Source organism: Mus caroli, unplaced genomic scaffold (genome assembly GCF_978045245.1).
Source record: "Mus caroli unplaced genomic scaffold, Mus_caroli_1 scaffold_9, whole genome shotgun sequence".
Lineage (NCBI taxonomy): Eukaryota > Metazoa > Chordata > Mammalia > Rodentia > Muridae > Mus > Mus caroli.
In genome coordinates, this window is record NW_028227264.1 from 120,863,910 (window position 1) to 120,883,531 (window position 19,622).

The following is a 19,622-nucleotide window of genomic DNA, read 5'->3' on the forward strand; positions in this document are numbered from 1 at the left end:
ACGGGGGGTTGGGGGAAGGGCACTTGGGCTTACACCAGACCTTGAAAACTCTGCATCAGCCTGAAGAAAAGGACAGGGTTGGTTCTCTTACTCTTAAATCTTACTTGCCCCACACTCACCCACTCAGCCACCCAGCCCCCCTCACTAGCAAATGTGCATTGGTAATGCTATCATTTCTTGATAGAAGCCAATCAAATATCCTGAGGAAAGGACTGGAGAAAAAAATGACTCAGCAGTTGAGAGCACTTGCTGCTCCTAGAAGGGCCAAGGCTCAGTCCCCAGCACCCACAGTGCAGCTCACTACAGCCTGTAATTCCAGTTCCAGGGGCTCCAACACCATGGCCTCTGTGGATCCCAGGCGTGAGAACAGTAAACATACATTCAAGTGGGCACAACACCTGTGCTTATAAAGTAAACATAAATAAATCTTCAAAAACTATATATATATTGATGGTCTAGGAAACTATTTTTAAGTGGTTTTTCCATCTCTGCCAGACCTCTGGGGCTGAGGCGCTCCTTGGGTAGGAAGGGGAGAGCTCTGAACGGAGTGTGGCTGGTTCAACTGGCAATTTCTGTGACGCTACTGTGACAGTTCACTTCAGTTTTGATGCATCTGTCCCTACAACTGTCCCTGAACTTCCTGCCAGCCACCTATATGCTTTATATACCTTTATATATACCAGTTCAAGATCTCACACAAGTAACCGTAGGCCACCGTCCCTTCTCTTTGATGCTTTATGCTTATTTTGCAAGACTGCACAGCCTACACATTGTTTTTAAGGGAGCACCTCCCATACACTACATCCATGATGAGCCACAAGGCTGAGACGCAGTATAAATTTAGCAACACTACACAACTCTCCCCACACCCGAAGAAGAAGCAGCAGAAGGCTTCTTCTCGTGGTTCTCATTAGTATGGCGTGTGAGGTGATCAGTCCCCAGCCATTCTAGGCTTCCGAGCTTAGTCTGGAAAATGCGGGGTGTGAAAGCCAGGGTGACAATTCCTTCCAGCAGGAGGTGGGTAGTTAAAACCAGGGAGGTGTGCACGGGGTGTGCACAGGGTGTGCACGTGAGTGTCAGTGCTTGGATTCTTTTGGTTTGTTTGTTTGTTTGTTTGTTTGTTTGTTTGTTTTGAGACAGGGTTTCTCTGTGAGGCCCTGGCTGTCCTGGAACTCACTCTGTAGACCAGGCTGGCCTCGAACTCAGAAATCCGCCTGCCTCTGCCTCCCAAGTGCTCCCAAAGGCATGTGCCACCACTGCTAACCTGGACAGCGTTAGTGTAGATTTTGTGATACCATGTTTAACATACTACCTGCCTGAAGTGCTTTGTATAATTATGTGAATAGTGGATTCTCATGTTTGATCTCACAAAGATGGCCAGTGGGCTCATTCCCAGTACAGAATCTTCTCTTTGCTCCACATGATCTTTTGAAAAGTGTAGAACCATATTCTTAGCGCTCTGACTTTGAACCCAAGGAAGTACCTCCTCTCAGATGTCAGTCAGGGAGAATAGAGTCAACTGTATCTGACACCATACACACATGTCACCCCAGGACTGAGCCAGGAATCACCTGACCCTGCCCTTTATGCAAATTTTTGTCTTAATAACTGAAGAACTTGATTCAAACAGTTAAGAAATTCACATCATTTATATTTTGTTTTAAAAGATTTCATACACGCACACACACACACACACACACACACACACACACAACCTCAACAGGCAGGAGAGCTGGCCCTGCCCCTCACCTACTGCAGCAGTTGGGAGAGCAGACCCTGCGTTTTGCCTGAATGGCACAGTAGAGTTGACCGTGATGGACAAGGGTGAGCCAGCCCTGAGAAAGCTGGCCCTGCAACTTGTCTGCCATGAAGTGGAATGAATGAAGGAGAGATGTTCTCCCCAACCCTATCCCTACCCCTACCTACTATGCCCCTGCCAGAGAGCTGGCCCCAGGGTCATGGGGTCATCTGTGTGAAAGAACTAGCTCTGTCTCCTCACCGGCTGGCCCAGCTCCTTCTCTGGTATAGGCACAGATGAGCTGGCCCCAAAGTCATGAGAGCAGACAGCTGGCTCTGCCCTTATTCGCTGCAGCACTGGATGGGCTAGCTGGGACAGCACTGGAAAGCTCACCCTCAGGCCCAGATCCAGGGCTTTGAGTTGGTCCACCCTAACATCTACCCCATCGACAAATTGCTGGTACTTGTGAAGGGGCCGGTTCAATTCCATAACCGGGAATTGCGGTGTCCCCTGACGCAGCTTTGGGTGAGCAGTTGTTACTTCATGCCCCCAACCTGACCCCATCCCGCCTGGGGCAGATGGCTGTGCTCCAATCATGCATGATCAGAGCCCCTAAGAACAGACCAGGGACTGCTGGGCTTGCAGCTGCCTGGCAGGCTTGGGGCTCCCTGGCTCTCTCCTTCCTCTGCTGTTTATTTGCGGTTAGCACCTCAAAGCAGTCATCTGCATCCTGAAGCAAGCTCACCCACAACCCTTCTTCACGTGGACACACTCGTGTGTGAAGGTCTCACATGGCTGAAGGCACATTTGTCCCATGATCACGAACATGCCTGGTTCTTTACCCAGAGGGCTGGATACGTGGAACTCGTGCATCCAAGTTATAGATTACCAGAGATTCCTAGTAAGGCCTTCCACTAAACCTCTTTTGAGTTCCCATGCTGTACAGTAATCGAATCTTAGAACAGAATTGAAACATAATTTAGTTGCATGCCCCTCCTCATTCCACAGGCAGCCCTCTGGGGCGTCACCGACAGATGGCCTCAAAGGCGCTGCCTAAACACTTCCAGTTATGGGCATACAGTGCCACGCAGGGCAGATGGCTTCGGTTTGTGACAGAACTAATTGATCAAACATTGTCCTTCTATTGAACAAGCATCGACATCCTTGACATTTCCAACCCGCCACTGGGGGAGGGGGGGTGAGCAGTGTGGTTACTGGGCAGAGCCCATTCCATGGCATGCAACAGCTGCCTCCAGATTAATTCAACATTCCCAAACAAGGTGAGGTGTTCAAAACACCTATGATTCTTGTAACAATTCTCCCGTGTTCAAAACACCTATAACCCCTGTAATAATTCCCCTTCCGTGGTCCTTAAGGAACTTACCACAGATACTGTCCAGAATCTACTGCAATCTGATCCAGATACCTTACCTTGCTGGCACACTTCAGTTGCCCATCTAATACCATCAATTACGGAAAATCAGAAGGGCTGGAAAGATGGCTCCACCAGTAAAAAGTGCTCACCACTAAGCTTGAGGACCTGAGTTCAATCCCCAGAGTTCAATCCCCAGGACCCACATGGCAGAAGGAGAGAACCGACTCTAGCAAGTTTCCTCTGACCTCCACAGTACACTGTGCAACGTGTATATCAGCAAATACACAGACATGCACACCCCACATACCCACCCACATGCACACGTGCGCACACACATACAGAGACAGACAGACAAACAGAAAGACAGAGAGAGGCACACAAATAAATACACACATAATAAAAATTTTAAATGTATACAAATGGCCATTGCAGAATTAGTGGGGAGTAATGTGGTCTCTGCAGGGAGGAGAGGTGCAGCCCAGTCTCTTTGTTTGTGTAGCGTTTAGAAAGGCCTGGGGAAATTCCAAATGGGAGAATCCTTGCATCCTCTTCAGCTCAGAAATAAGAACCCCTGTATTCAGCCAGCTCATGTATTCATGCGGAGCCATTTTCCGTTTGCTGACAAGTTCGTGGTCCACTGAAGCCAGATCCCAGCCACTAAGTGCTTTGAGAGCGAATAAAAAACAGAAAGTGGCTTGGAATGACATTTGCCATTTCTCTCACTAACAGTCCTTCATGACAAGGAAAATGGACAAGTCTCTCTCCTCTCTGAGGTACTAGTGTGCATTGAAATAGACATTTATATTTAGGCCCTGCTGAAAAGGAATTATGTTTTCTTTTCTATTACTGACGTGTTTTATGAGAAACACGGACATAACACATAAAATTAGGCCTAGCTCGTCTTCCCTCACACAACAGGAGGAGTGCTGCTCGTGGGCCCTGCAGACCATCCAGAGCCTACAGGTCTCCCTGTAAGTTCTCAGAAGGCAGGATTAAAAAGCCACCTCTCTCCCGATGGCTAATTAGAAACTCACACTCCAGAGCAGCTTTCCTTCCTTCTGGCCACATTTAAACTCTCCGTGAACTGATACGTGGCTTATCCTTCTAAGAATTTCACTGTTAGAGAGACATCTTTACAATAAGCTGCAGGGTTGTCAGGAAAAGCATAATTAAGCCAGACGTCAGGGACACGGGTCTCAGTCCTGGGTCAGCTACCAAACAAGCAAGCAGCTGGCAAACTGCTCACATTCCAACCCCTCGTCTCCTCTCTAGGAGGTAAGAGAATTACGTTAGTTGTGATCTCACACTTCTTTCAAGCCAGTGTTTTTCTAAGTGGTCTGAGACCCACCTACACCAGAAGTCCCCACGGACCAACATCCGCCCTGAATACATTCCTGAGATGTTTCTTACACACAGTCTGCTTTGACAGCAATCGTCTTCTGACCCAACGTTCTAGGACTCTGTCTCCCTAAGCAACCAGCACCGTGCTTAGCACACCACTGCTTACCATAGAGAACACCACACAAGACCCCTTTCATTAAAGGACCTATGTCTTCCTTAGAAGGTTCAACTACTTCACAAAAATTGCAAACAATGCCGGATAATCTGGAATTAATAGGAAGTCAATTGCTGAACATCTTTAGTACCAGAGATGCAACTCCAGAAGAGGCTCCATCACTGAGGGCTGAGGTAAAGAGAAGAGGCAGAGGACACAGGTGAATGAGTAGAATTATCCTGATGGAGCATCATCAGCAGGAACACAGCCTACAGAGGCTTGGGCAAGCACAGAGCTGTGGCGTGAGAGAAAGATCCAGCTGGAAAGCAGTACAGAGGACCACAGATCCTCTGTACGGGGAAGCCCTCAGCATACCTCCAAGGATGCTGTGTGGAAACAAGCCTACCTTCCTCCCCATAAACACTGCTTTCTTGTAAGCCAGAAACCCAGGGTCGCTCTTGCCTCTAGGCTTTCCCACAGGTTGTCCTGGTGTCCGGTCCAACTTTCCAAATCTATGCTTCACAGCTTTCCAAATGGAAAACACAACTCAGGCCATTTCCCCCTGCCCTTGAAAGCCTTTCAGATCAACAGCTCCTGTTTCTCCCTTAGCAGAGAGTCAAAGAGATGCTACACCTGCAGGAAGCATAACCCCTGACCGAAAGACCAAGTCCGGGCTCCGTGCACTGGCTGGAGTCTTCCACATCCCAGTCCCTGAAGATCCCACCCCTCACCTGCCGTGCATCAGCTCTACCCTCTGCTCCTGCAGCTCCCTCAGCTACTGCTAAGATACAAAGTATTTGGTTTTCAACCTAGCAAGGGGGTAGACTTGTTCATTTTCTAAGTCAATTTGGCTGGATTTAGAATCACATAGGAGAGCCCAGAGCCTGGCAGTGGTGGCACATGCCTTTAATTCCAGCACTTGGGAGGCAGAGGGAGGCAGGGGGATTTCTGAGTTCGAGGTCAGCCTGATCTACAGAGTGAGTTCCAGGACAGCCAAGGCTACACAGAGAAACACTGTCTCAAAAAACTAAAAAAAAAAAAAAAAAAAAAAAAAAAAGAATCACTTAGGAGACACATCTCTGGACATGTCCTTGAGGAGGTTTCCAGAGAGTGTTTATCTGAATAGTCCATCCTGAATATAAACATCACCACAGGGCTGGAATCCTAAGCTGAACAAAAACACTGAGGCCAGACACCCTCGTCTCTGTTCGGTGGTCTTTCCAGATGTGGGGAACTTCAGCTGTGCTCTTGGAACCACCCTAGACTCTGCTGCCCATCTGACGTTGCTTTTTGCCATATCTGTCACAGCAATGGGAAAAGCAGCTGTAACAGAGACCAGCTACCTGCCCATCATCTCTGCATTGCTGCCTTCAACCCGCACTTCCCTTTGTTTGCTTCTCTGTTGCTGTGACAAGCATCATAGGCAAACCCAATCTGGGGGGGGGGGGATGGTTTCCCCTTGGAGGTCACTCACAGTCCTTGGTTGAGGAAAATCAGGACAGCTACTCAAAAAGAAACCTAGAGGCAAGAACCAAGGAGAGAGCACGGGGGAGCTCTGTTCACTGATTTGCTGACACTTAGACACTCAGGGATGGCACCACCCACAGTGAGCCACATTGATCCTTAAGCAAGGAAATGCCCCACAGACTTGCTTACAGGGCAATCTGATGGAGGCATTTTCTCAGTTGCAATCCCTTTTCCCAGATGACCCTAGCTTGTTGGAAAAAAAAAAAAAAGAAAAGAAAAGAAAAGAAAAGCACACACATAGATGTACTGTAACATGCATGTGCAGCCCACACACACACACACAGACACAGAGCTAGACATCTTTAAAGGTACCGGACATTAATAGGAAAACATCTTCTAACTTCATCTGCCCTCTCCCTGCTTCCTTTTCCCCTGGGGATGAATTCTCTTCTCCTCAGCCCTATACACACAGAGCCCCACTTCCTCATCCCACATTGTCCCCAAGATCTAAGCACAGGACCTAACTGTTAGGGATACTCAGTAAATATTGAGACGTCTATACAGAGGCTAGAACCTGAGAGCAGGGCATTTTGTTGACATCGGTTAGTGACAGCCCAGTATAGTTTCCCATGCCTGCCATTCCACTGCTCAAGGCTATAGAAGGATTTCATGGCCAGCCTGAGCTACAGGCCTGGCTCAACAACAACAACAACAACAAAAGTAGCAGACACCGTGGTGCTTCACTACCCTCCTACCTAAATTACCACCGTCCTCTGGGGTCTGGCTGCAGATGCTTTTGCACCTGTGCAGCCCCTGGAAGTTACACAGAGGTTGCTCCACCATTCCTGCGACAGGGCAGTTTACTAATTCATGAAGCAAACATTTATTGAGAGTCTATGGTTTGTTTTCTGATATGGTTCAAGCAGGGGAAAACAATTTGACCCAACGTGACGAAGACTGGGTACAAAAGGAATGGACAGGCACTCTTCCTAAAATGAGGGGAGTCAAGAGCGTGGGATGAGGGTCTGGTGATGAGATATGTAGGCTGTGAAGAGCCTTGGAGTTTCATAGGTGAGAAAGAAGGGCTTGTCTCTCTAAACCCTGCTTTGAGCACGTGATTCTGGCAGTTCTGTAGGATTTAAGGGATTTCGTGCATGGGAAATTTCAGGCATGGAATGGGGCTACAGAATAGTCACAATAAAAGACACCTAAGAGGGAAGAGCAATGACCAGGTTGCATGAGGAAGGCTAGAATCAGAAGCCAGCTACCAGACCAAACATTTCCTCTTCTGAGACAGGAAGGAAGGAGGGCTGAGATTTGACAGAGCACTGACATTCAAATACAAATGCCCTGGAAGTTATATCAGACTACCCGTGCTCCCAGTAAACCTGACAGGTTCAGCCCTAAGCAGGCTTTCCTGAAAAGAATCTGGGGTATCAGGCATGAGTAGAGGGGCGATGCTCATTTCTCCATTGGTGCCTGAGTCTTATAGTCCGTTGACTGAGTCCCAGTCCCCAAAATGGCCACAGGCAAGGCACCCAACATAAAGGTGAAACCAAGAGAAAGAAGAGAGAAATAGCAGAGAAAAAAAGCAAGCAAGTCTCAGGGACAGCTTTAGATACAATCCACAGTTGATCAAAGGCAAAAGGGGGAGATGGAAGGATTAGAAGAGACCCAAAGGACTGGAGGGGAATGAAGAGGATAAAAGGGTGCCCCAGAACCCAATGACAAAATCTTCCAGAAAGATAACCCAACTCCTCCTGCCTCTCACATTGACACTTGTGACACTTGTAATTCATACGGGATACTGTCAGTTGGGACACTTGTAATTCATACGGGATACTGTCAGTTGGGACACTTGTAATTCATACGCGATACTGTCAGTTGTGACACTTGTAATTCATACGGGATACTGTCAGTTGGACATAAACCAAGACACAGGTCAGTCTCCAGTCCAAACCTAGTAACTTCTTTCCCCCTCATAAACACTTCACCCATAAGTCACCTTTCACAAGTCAGCTCAGGAGGTAAGGGGCTTGCCGCGAGAGCCCGACAAGCTTGCTACTCTCTGTAGAAGGAGAGAAGCAACTCCTGGGGGTTGTGCTCTAACCTCCACGACGATGGCATGGTATGCACGTGTCCGCCCTCCACACACACACACCAAACAACAAATAAAGACATCTTTAAATCTCAGAATTGGATTCACAATAAGCAGTGATGACTTTTTTTTTCCAGGGTTTTTTTTTTTTTCACCTTATACCTAAGCATATTTTAGGCAGTAAATCCCATTCATTTCTTCCATTCTTTTGTGACAAAGGTTCTTATTCATTATGCACATGCCTTGGTGGGGTCATTTGCCTGGGTTGCAGGTGGAAGTTCCTACAGGAACTTAGAAGATTAGACTCCCGCACTGACCTTGCTTTGCAAAACAAAGGATAGGTTCTGTGGGCTTTCCCTATATAAACGCGGTGCTGAAAATTAAACTTGGAGCCTTGATCAGAACCTTGTCTTGGCTTCATTCTTCTCTTGCTGCCACCACCACCACCACCCTTTTTCATTTCCAGCCTCCCTTTCAGGTAAACCCAGTCTGTCTGGTCACTGGACGGCTACAAAATTACAAATAGACTCTTGGCCAGTGGAAAAGCTAAGTCTGGAGGACTGGCTGATACGGTTCCCCAAGGTCAGGTCTCAGAACACCACCAACTGTCATTCCTCGGTCCTGGGCTTCCCACCCCAGACTGCCCAGGCTGCCACTCACCTGCATGAGTTCATGGCTCTGTAGCAGATCCTGCTCCAGCATCTCCTGGGTGAGGCGCCCCATGGTGCCGTAGAATTCGTCTGCTGTTTCGCAACATTCTATCTGCCTAGATGAGAAAAAAAAAAAAGAGCAGAAAAGGGCCTCAGTGGGGGCGTTCATACTGCATAATGGCTCCAAGGACCGCCTCTCATCATCAGTAAAGTCCTGGGTCACTCTCACAGTGCAGTCTGCTGTGGAGCAAAGAACAAAATAACCAAGGGCAAGGTGACCTTGGCCATGCATCCCTGTCATACCAACGACTAGGAAGACTGACTCAGGGGGTCATTAGAGAGTAAGAGTTTTGAAACCAACCAGGGAAACACAGGAAGAAATAATTTTTAAAAACACAAAGACAAAACAAAACCAACAGCAGACATGATTTTGAGGTAGTCATTATAGAATGAGTTCCCATCTCCTCTGCATGGCTCACAGAGCCTCACAGCCTCAAAGGGTTTGTTTATTCTTCCCGTGAGGTACACTCTGTGCATCAGAACACACACCAGTGAGCAGAAATCAGAACCACAAAATTGGGAACTGAAGGCAATTACGCCCTGTAGAAATAATTAATCGGATTGAATCTGCTGGGATACGTGAACGGACTGGATTCAAACCCCAGTCAAGTTAAGCAGACTATGGGAACTTTACATCCTGTCTCCAGACTGTTTCCACAGGCTTTGCCGATTCCTCAAGAAGGTAGCTGTCACCTGGGAACCTATGACACCGCTGAGACTTGAATCTGCCTTGTAAAGAGGAGGAAGAGGGAGGACATAAAATGGTGGGCTCTGGGTGTTTCCGGCTGATCTGTTACAAAGGTTTTTGCACGGTTAGACAATCCTCTTTGCCTACCTACCATCAGACTTGTTTTGATCGGCACTAATGTTGAGCAATTTCCACACAAATATTCAAAACACAAAAGTAATGGGAAGATCCAAGTCTCCCACCACCACTGTGTAAGCAAGAAAGTGAAATATGAGAAAGTCACATTATAAAACACAGCAGGGCAGGTGGACACCAAGAGTAATGGGATCTGGCGCCCTCTTCTGGCACATAGGCATATATGCAGGGAGTACTTTTTTTTTTTTTTTTAATGCGCTGGAAGAAGCATTGCAAAGACCTAATGTAGAAGACAGCAGCAGGCCTGTCTGGGGAGCCTCTTGCTATTGCCCAAGACCAACTGATGTTTATGGAAGGGAAGTCACTGCACAGCCAGAGGGAGCCATTGAGAGCCAAGGACAAGAGCTGAGGACTGCAGATTGCAAAGGCCCTATTGACTTTCTGAGCCTCTTCAGGGCACCAGTGACCCAGAGGTTTTTAGCAGGTTTTAGAGGTGGCTTGGCATGTTGGGGCACAGTTAGGAAGACTGAGTGTGAGGTGGTGAGGGAGTGTGCCAATATGGAAGTCATAAGAGACAGACAGAAGGATGCTGCTACAGTGAGCCGGTGGAGAATCCACAGTGGTTCTGCTGAGAGGGAGGGAGGGAGGGAGTGAGGGAGGGAGGAAGGAAGGGAGGGAGGAAGGAAGGGAGGGAGGAAGGAAACAAACAAACTAGAGGGGCCCCACAGATAATACAAGGCACAAGCGCTGTTCAGTTATTCACAGACCCGAGGCTACCTACGCGATGGATGTCTTCCCAGCGGTACATCTGTGGGGAAGCTTTATGGGCGCCAGAGTCCAAGACTCCAGGCGCAAGTCCCGGCTCTGCTTCACATTAGCCGTGTGACTGTGAACGAGTTAATTAACCTGCTCGGATAATTTTCTCACTTGAAAAGACAGGGAGGAGCAATCTCCTCCGCTCTGTGGGGTTATTGAGAGAACCGAATGAGATAATATACTCAGACTGCCTAACGTAATGACAGGCGCTGTCGGCGCTAGATGGATGCTGTTGGCCTCTCCTTGCTCCTCACAAGCCGCGAGCTGAATAGCTGTATAATTATCATGAGCAAAGCCCCTGAAACACTTACAATTCATAAACGGGAGCCACTGCTAAGCAGGGGATTTGCATAATGAAAAGCACAAATTATAGAGCCAAGATGCCCTGGTTCAGCACAGCGTTTCTCACTTACGAAACGGGTGATTTCAGGCGGCTCGTTGAACTCTGTGCTTCAGTTCTCATAGCTGTAAGAGGAAGCTGGCGGCTCAGCAGTTCAAAGCACTTTCTGGGTTCCATCCCCGGGACCCATCTCAAGTGGCTCACCACTGCCATAATTCCAGATCCAAGAGGTCCTAGCACCTTCTCTAACATCCCTGAGCATCTGCACCCATACAAGACACACATACTCACACACATATGCACACACTCATACACATACATGCACACTCATACACTTGCATGCACACACTCATACACATACACACACTCAGATATACACGTACCCTCATACACACACGTGTACACATGCACATACACACACTCATGTACAGACACACACATGTGCAAACATAATAACTCTTAAGATGAAGATGGTAAAGAACTACCCATGTAGGATGATAGAAAGCATTAATGAGCATACACATGCACAGCACACGCATACAGTACACATGCAGAGCACACATGAACAGTGCACACACAGAGCACACACACAGAGCACTCGGAGCACACATGCTGCCCACTTTGAGCACTCCATGAGCGCCAGCTCTCACCAAAGCAATGACCTCACCAGTGCCACCCCATCCCCCCCGCCCCCTGTAGGAACAACTTCTGGTGTGACAGGAAGTGAGCAGAGGGGAGCAATAGGACCCCCTTCTGTCCCTGCCTCATCACTGAGGACTAACAGGAAGTGACCAGCACTGACCCCGTACAGCACCTTCTCGAATGCTATACAAATTACACAGTCATGGGCGAGGACGCTCAGAGAGCCTGCACTGTGGAGAGTGCAGAGAGCAGGGCATCCTGGGAGAAGGTGGAAAGGCAAGGAAACCGCACTCAAAGCCTCGCAGATGAGGACTTACTGGTTCGTCTGTCTGGAAACCATCATACAGTAAAAGACGACAGCTGTGTGATGTTTACAAATACATACATTAATGAGTTTTTAAACCTACGAACTGATAGCTGCCAGATCTTCCCTGTTTAAAAACTACATCCCATAAACAAGTTATAAATAGAAAGGCTAGCTAAAAACTTTGAAAACGGAGCAGGCAAGATGGCTCAGTGGGAAAAGGAGCTTGCAGCCAAGCCTGACAACTTGAACTCCATCCTCAGAAGCCGGATGGTACAAGAGAACCAGTTCCTGTATGTTGTCTTCTACCCAGCATACACAAACCATGGTGCCCATGCCTGTACAGACACAAACCACGGCACCCATGCCTGTACAGACACAAGCCACAGCACCCAAGCCTGTGCAGACACAAGCCACAGCACCCAAGCCTGTGCAGACACAAGGCATGGTGCCCATGCACACACAGACACAAGGCACACAGTACCCATGCACACACAGACACAAGCATGGTGCCCATACACACACAGACACAAGCCACGACAGACACAAGCCACGGCACCCATGCACACACAGACACAAGGCACAGTGCCCATGCACACTCAGACACAGGCATGGCAGACACAAGCCACGACAGACACAAGCCATGGCACCCATGCCTGTGCAGACACATAGATAAATGAGTATAATTTTAGAAACATTTAAAACACTGCCAGTGGCTTGTTAGTTTTCTGACCTGTTGTCATGGCTACCTACTCCAGTCATTCACTGGAAATTTCCCTGCTTCTCACGTTCACCATAAATGAGCAGAGACATGCCATTTTTCTCACCCGCTACTACCAGGGACAGGAAGTGACATTTGGGTTGGTTTTATGTTCTGGAAGAAGCAGATTTTAGCATCTTGGTAATTACTCATGATGGAAGAAAGCATCTTATATTGTACTACCAGCTGTACAGGCGCAGGTACACCTTTTCCTACCAACTGTACAGGTGCAGGTACACCTTCTCCTACCAACTATACAGGCGCAAGTACACCTTCTCCTACCGACTGTACAGGCACAGGTACACCTTCTCTGGCTGTACAGGCATAGATATACACTTTGTGCAGGGAAATCTCATTTAATTTTATCACGGCTCTAACGTCAGAACAAAGTAAATAATAAAGATCCATAACTAATAAGAGCCAGGTGTGGTGAGCCACACCTCTAGTCCCAGTTTTGGGGAGGCAGAGGCTGGGGGATTAGGAGGTTAAGATGATTCTCCACTTCATAGTGAGTAGAAGCCAGCCTACATTAGACAAAACTCAACCTCAAAGAAAGAAGAGGAAATAATCCATTTGTGACAGGCACCAGGAAATCTGCCTATTTCTTTCCAGATGCAGCGGATTCTTCTCTAGCTAAGTCCCCTCTCCTCTTCCACAGGAGTGTACAGAAAGGCTGCTGAGAAGGGGGCCGGATACAGAGGAGAGGAACCTAGAAGAAGTTTACAGGTTGGTGTAGCAGAAGTTTCCCCTAATTAACTGATTGGATAGTAAAGAAGCCAATCACTGGGCGAAAAGGAGGCCGGCCTTCCGGGTCAGAGAGAGGAAGAGGGGATGCAGGAGGGAGGAAGGACATTTCTTTGTGCTGTGAGACAGCAGCTGAGAGCAAGCAAGATGTAGACCCAGAACTGTTAGACCTGAATAGTTGGTGAGTCATCTGTTGATTCTAACCTAAGATTCTCCGGTGTTTTACATTCGCAATGACTCAGGTGAGGTGGAGGGAAAGAATTTAGCTGGGGCAGAATTCTGCCAGGCTTTGGAACTGAAGATTGGACAAGGACCGAGCTCCAGGAGAGAGGTAACCACAGCGGAGAGTATGCTGGCCAGAGCACACCCGCAGCTAGCCGCAGAAACTTGGGAGTGCAGCAGCTGGCCACGGGGACCAAGAGAGCCATCTTGGAGCCCCGGAGAGGCAGAGCTTTTGTGGGAAAGGCGATGGCTAGGAGAGACCCTCAGTCTCCGGCTATGTACTGGGCTGGGAACAGACAGAGACCACGGGTGCCGAGCCGGCAAGGAGCCTGCTGAGGTTTGTGGGGGCCACAGCTTGCTCTCCCACACTTTGCTCTGAGGAGCCCAAAGGCAGCTAACAGCAGAGGGCAGAAAAGACGATCACTCACTCTCCCAGCTTTGCCCAGATGGCCAGCGACACCCTCAGGATGATCTCTGAACCTTCGAAGAACACGGAGTCCCAGATCTTCAGAACCGTGTGGTTCGGGAGGCACGTGGCGAAGAGTGTGAGGAACCACTGCATTGTGAAGACGTTGGTGAGCGGGGGCTCGTATCCGCCTGAAACACAGAGAGGGCGCAGAAGCCCCTGAGAGTGGGGATGTGTAAGGTGCGCAGCGCCCTTTCTTTCTCCCACGGCCTCACCAGGTGCTGCTTCCTGGCTACCTACTTCGTATTCCCTAGCGCTTTTTCTTCCTTTCCCCCTCCCATCTTTCTAGAGGAAACATTTTTAATAGAAGGCTCCAGGACACGAGAATCATAAATTCTTTGCCACACTTCACAAGTCTTTAACCTGACCTAGATCTGGCTGCACTTATTGTAGTCTGCTTTCAATGAAGGGGAAAGTTTTCCTCACCAAAAAGAAAAACAAAAAAAAAAAAAAAAGTGTGAGAAGAAGCCATTGTATCTGCTCAAATACAAACTCTGGGGCTGGGGCTCAACTGGTACCTACGAGACCTTGGGTTCAAGGCCCAGAAGAAAACAAAAACAAACAAGCAAACAAAAAAAAAAAAAACCAAAACAAATAAAACAAAAAAATGCCAGCAGACTTTCAAAAATCTTGCAGTTCCCACTTCAATTCAAATGCGTTATTAGAGCTAAAATTGCTTATCCTATATTATTTATCTCTTAAGTTGTATAATTCCAAGATCACAATGGAATGAAACAAAATTAGCAGGGAAATATTCCAAAATACCTACATGTTAAACCACTTTAAGCTGGAAAATGTTTTGAACAAAGTGATACACAATTTTAAAGGGCGATCCGCCCCATTTTGGAATTTCTGGACTAAGAGCTCAACCCTCCTTTCCACCCCACGTGACTATAAATGTCTTAGATTTTACCCTCCTCTCCCCAGTGACTGTCAGTAGTACAACTATCTCAGGGTAAGAAAAAAAAAAAAAAGTTCCCCAAACTTGTTTTCTTCTCTCCTGTGAACAAATATTTGCTCAGAGACTTGAGCCCACGGTTATCCTCATGGTCGGGAGCAAAGGGACTTGACGGAAACCTACCTGTCAATAACCCATGTCTGTCACTACCTTAAAGACAGAGTTCTACTGCAGCCGGATCACACAAGATCGTTAGAGCTACTCAGCTGTCTCTAAAACCTCCAGTGTTTTTTAATAACAACTAGATCTTCAGCACCCTTTAACATAGCCCCGAATGTTAGTACAAACTTGTAGTTTCGGCATCAAGAGGCTGAGGCCGGGGGGTTACCACTAAGTCTGAGGCCAGCATGGGATACATAGCAGGACCTCATCGCAGAAACAGCATCCTTTAATGTGCACCCCATTGTTTTACTTCATTTCACCTCGCTTTTTCCTTTTGCTAGACCAAGGGCTCGAACCTAGGGCCCTGGCACATGCTGGATAAGCACCATCACTGACTGCAACTCAGCCCTGCGTTCCCAGCTCGACTGAGCATGTGGTGTACCACAGCAACCGGCCATCACATACAGAAGCTCAGCAAATGTCTGACGGGTCTCTGGTGCTCAGAGAAAACACAGTTGGCAGAAATGCACCATGCAGCCACAGTAGACTCAGGATGTCCACTACCTACCAGTGACCCATGCCCCAGAGTCTCTTTTCAATAACCTATTGCTTCTACCAAGGTCACAGTCTGTGCCAAAGCGCCCCTACCTCAGTTTTTAGAAAGTCCTTCTGGTCCGGTGCCAGTTTAGTTTAACCGATTAGACCATGTTTACCACTCTCTGTGAGGAGCTGAATTTATCCTGATGGTTGCGGATCTGGAGCTAACGTAGAGTTAGACACTTAACCAGCTACCCACCCTTGTCTACCAATAGCTTCAGCGCATGACCCTATATATTCTCAATATTGTGTTTGTTCTCTGGAAAGGGAAGTGTGATGACACCACACCCTTTAAACAGAAATACCTGGCAACCTGTTTCCATCCAGAAAGTAAACTCATATGCAGAGCAGAACCAGACCAGCCAAACACTTCCCGGGAACGCAATAGCCACGCGTCTTTCTTACCTCCACTCTCTTTGTTCGCCGTTCTCTGAAGTGTGTCGAGGTGCTGAGACAGCTCAGGGAGCTTCAGTCTCAAGAGATCTCTGAAGACAGCCATATCCACAGACAGTGCCCGGAGATTATTGACAAAGTAGCTTTCGGGGAGTACCTTATCAATCAGATAAATCATAATCTAAAAATTAAAAAAATAAAAATTAAAAAAAGAAATCGCAAGCCTGCTTCATACCCACCAGGATTTTAATATGCCAAAAATAAAAAAGCACAGCAAAAAGACACAGAAGCAGCTGACCAAAGTTCCTCCTGATGCGTCAGAAACCAATTCAGGACTCACCTACACCACCACCACCACCCCACCCTCCTGCAATGAGAAGGCGGCATAATTATCTAAGTAACCCAACGTCAGCTGTGCTGCGAGGTTTCTAGAAGGACTGCCAGACCTGAGTTCACCCCGTATGTAATTGCAATTATGCAACCCTCAGCTTCTCAGAGAGATGAGAAGGCACAGGTTCCCCCGCATTCAGCAGGACCCTCCATCCTCGCTCCTGATGTCAGCGGTTTTACAACCTGGATATGAAAATCCTGAGAGCTGGCCCGTCATAAAACGCCCACGCTGAGGCAGGTCCTGGTACTTATGGCCACTTGGGCTATCAGCGTGGCCCACGCCGGCTTTGGAGAACATAAACTAGGCTTTGTTTGCACACTTGGTGCCTTTTTAAATTGGCGCTTCTGACACATGGCTTCCTCAAATTACCACTTTCTCCTGACTGCCGTGCTCGCGTTGCCTTTCTAATGTGTCAAAAGCCACTCAAATGACCCAACAGAGCACCCATAACCACCTAGGCTACCCCATACTCTAGGCAATCACCCTTGCCATTGAGCTGCAGCCCAGGCGAACACAGTTCTATTAAATTATGTCCTCTTTAAAACTGCTAAAGAAATGTTTCTCAATCATGCTGTAATTCTTTTCTGCGAGTGTGCAGGCGGGCTGGGGTCCTATGGAAGCGGCGTGTATATAGAAAGGACCAAGGCTGACACCGGATGTCTGTCACGTACCGAGGCAGGATCTCTTGCTGAGCCCAGAGCTAGTCTGGCTAGCTAGCTTGTTGGCTCAGGGATTGCCTGATGCTGCCTCTAACAGGCAGGATGACAGGGATGCCGCGCCTCCATCAGGCAGGATGACATGCAGGCCCCCTCAGTCACCTGTCTTTTATGTGATTTCTGGAGATCTGAACCATTTTTACCTGCTGAGTGTCCCTGTGCCCCCAGTTATGCTTGTAATTCAATAACACAGTAAAACTGTCGGTCCAAAGTCATCTCAAATTCTAACATCAGGTCAGCCTTCCCTCACTCTACCCATAATTCCAAGCGTCAGGTCAGCCTTCCCTCACTCTACCCATAATTCCAAGCATCAGGTAGCCCGCCCTCACTTAATCCATAATTCCAAGCGTCAGGTAGCCTTCCCTCACTCTACCCATAATTCCAAGTGTCAGGTAGCCTTCCCTCACTCTACCCATAATTCCAAGCGTCAGGTAGCCCGCCCTCACTCAATCCATAATTCCAAGCGTCATGTCTTACGTTGCAAATTAGGAAGAGGAAGAAGAAATGGGAGTGTGTCTGATTTTTAACCAATATTTCTAAACAAAACAGCTACAAAGGAAACTCGTGGCAAGGGCTGAGGAAGAGGGAAAGCAGCTTGCTCGTATCTGTGGATCCGTCGTTTTAGCTCCCAGTGGCTAAAATGGCAACTGGAAAAACAGACCTGCAATAGTCTCCTGGGTATCAGGCAGGTCCCCTCGTGAACCTCGCCTCCCTCTGCATGTGAGACGTCCGCCAAGGTCTACCCGTCCTCATGCCCCAACCACAGACTACCATGGCATCTCACGGCACGCTCTGGACTCTTTTAACTTTTCTTTCTTTCTTTCTTTCTTTCTTTCTTTCTTTCTTTCTTTCTTTCTTTCTTTTCTTCCTTTCTCCCTTTCTCCCTTTCTCTCCCTTTCTCCCTTTCTCCCTCCCTTTCTCCCTTCCTTCCTTCCTTCCTTCCTTCCTTCCTTCCTTCCTTCCTTCCTTCCTTTTGTTTAGTATTGGTTTTGGTTTTCTTTTAAAGCAGGATCAGACCTTGAACTTGTTATGCAGCCAAGGCCGTCCTTAAACTCCAGATCATCTGGCTGGAGAGATGGCTCAGTGATTGAGAATATTGGCTGCTCTTCCAGAGGACCTGGGTTCAATTCCCAGCACCCACATGGCAGTCCACAACTCCAGTTCCAGGGATCTGACACACTCACAGAGACACACCTGCAGGCAAAGCACCAATGCACATAAAATAAAGATTTTTTTAAAAAATCATTAAACGCCGGGCGTGGTGGCCCACGTCTTTAATCCCAGCACTTGGGAGGCAGAGGCAGGCGGATTTCTGAGTTCGAGGCCAGCCTGGTCTACAAAGTGAGTTCCAGGACAGCCAGGGCTATACAGAGAAACCCTGTCTCATCTCAAAAAACAAACAAAAAAAAAAAAATCATTAAACAAAAAACCAAAAACTCCTGATCTTCCTGCATCCATGACCCAAGTACTTAGGTTAGGTACCACCACCGCTAAAGTCCAGTTCATCCTTTTTACGAGTTAATTTCTCAGGCATCACTGAGCCCATTTGAGACCTGATCGGCATGTACACACACCTCCCCCTAAGCCTCTCCATCCCACCTCCAAACAGAACCACGTACACCAGCTTTGCCACAGAACACTCCCTATTTTAGACATGCAAATTACATCTGAGGAAAAACACTAAAGGCAGTGGACGGAATACATAAAATAATTCTCTTTTATTTTTTTACTTTGACGGGGCTTGCTTCAAACTCACAGGCATCCTCCTGCCTCTACCCCCCCCCCATGCCCAGCTAAAATTGCTCCTTAATCTAAAGCATCCCAAAGCCATGCACTGGCTCTCTCTCTTCCTGCCTCTCTCTCATCCCTGCTGCCTTTTAGATGAGCCAGGAGCTTCAACGCCATTGCCTTCTATACATAAACAGAGAGAGACGGTGAGTGCGTTCGGGCTGGGTTTATAATTAAGTCTACCGTGATACGTCTACAACCAGGAGGAACATTTGTTTATTTTTCCATATCACTGAGATATTCCCCACAGTCAAGCAGGTGGAGGCTTGGGTACAAAGATTAGATCTCAAACGGCACAAATCCTGCAGTCAACATCAGTGTGGAGGTTCAGCCATGAGACGGAGACTCACACTGCCCTGAGTATATGAGGCAATGGTACCCCTCCCCCAACGTTTGCATATATCAACGCAAATGGCCCCGTAAGCCCATATATTTGAGGGTTTCATTCCTAGTTGGTGGGCTGTTTAGGAAGAATTAGGAAATGTAGCCTTGCTAGAGGAGGTGTGTCACTAGCAGTAAACTGTAAGATTTCAAAAGCTTAGGCCAGACCCAGTCAGTGTCTCCATCTCCTTCCCCTCTCCCTCTCCTCCCTCCCTCCCTTCCTCCCTCCCTCCTCCCTCCCCTCCTTCCCTCTGGTTCTTTCTCCCTCCTGCCTGCAGATCAGGATGTAAGCTCTC

At 47.9% G+C, this 19,622-nt stretch overlaps 1 protein-coding gene across 5 annotated transcripts in view; it reads right to left on the minus strand.

The window, feature by feature from the left end:
- Tbc1d30 (TBC1 domain family member 30) overlaps positions 1-19,622 on the minus strand; it is an 80,551-nt gene that overhangs the window by 15,546 nt on the left and 45,383 nt on the right. For all 5 annotated transcript variants that reach the window (XM_029482889.2, XM_085843209.1, XM_029482890.2 and 2 more), the window contains 3 exons: positions 16,063-16,231; positions 13,963-14,131; positions 8,834-8,939 (listed from right to left, as the gene is read on the minus strand). In XM_029482889.2, the coding sequence (XP_029338749.1) occupies positions 8,834-8,939; positions 13,963-14,131; positions 16,063-16,231 (444 nt within the window). The remainder of the gene's footprint in view (positions 1-8,833; positions 8,940-13,962; positions 14,132-16,062; positions 16,232-19,622) is intronic.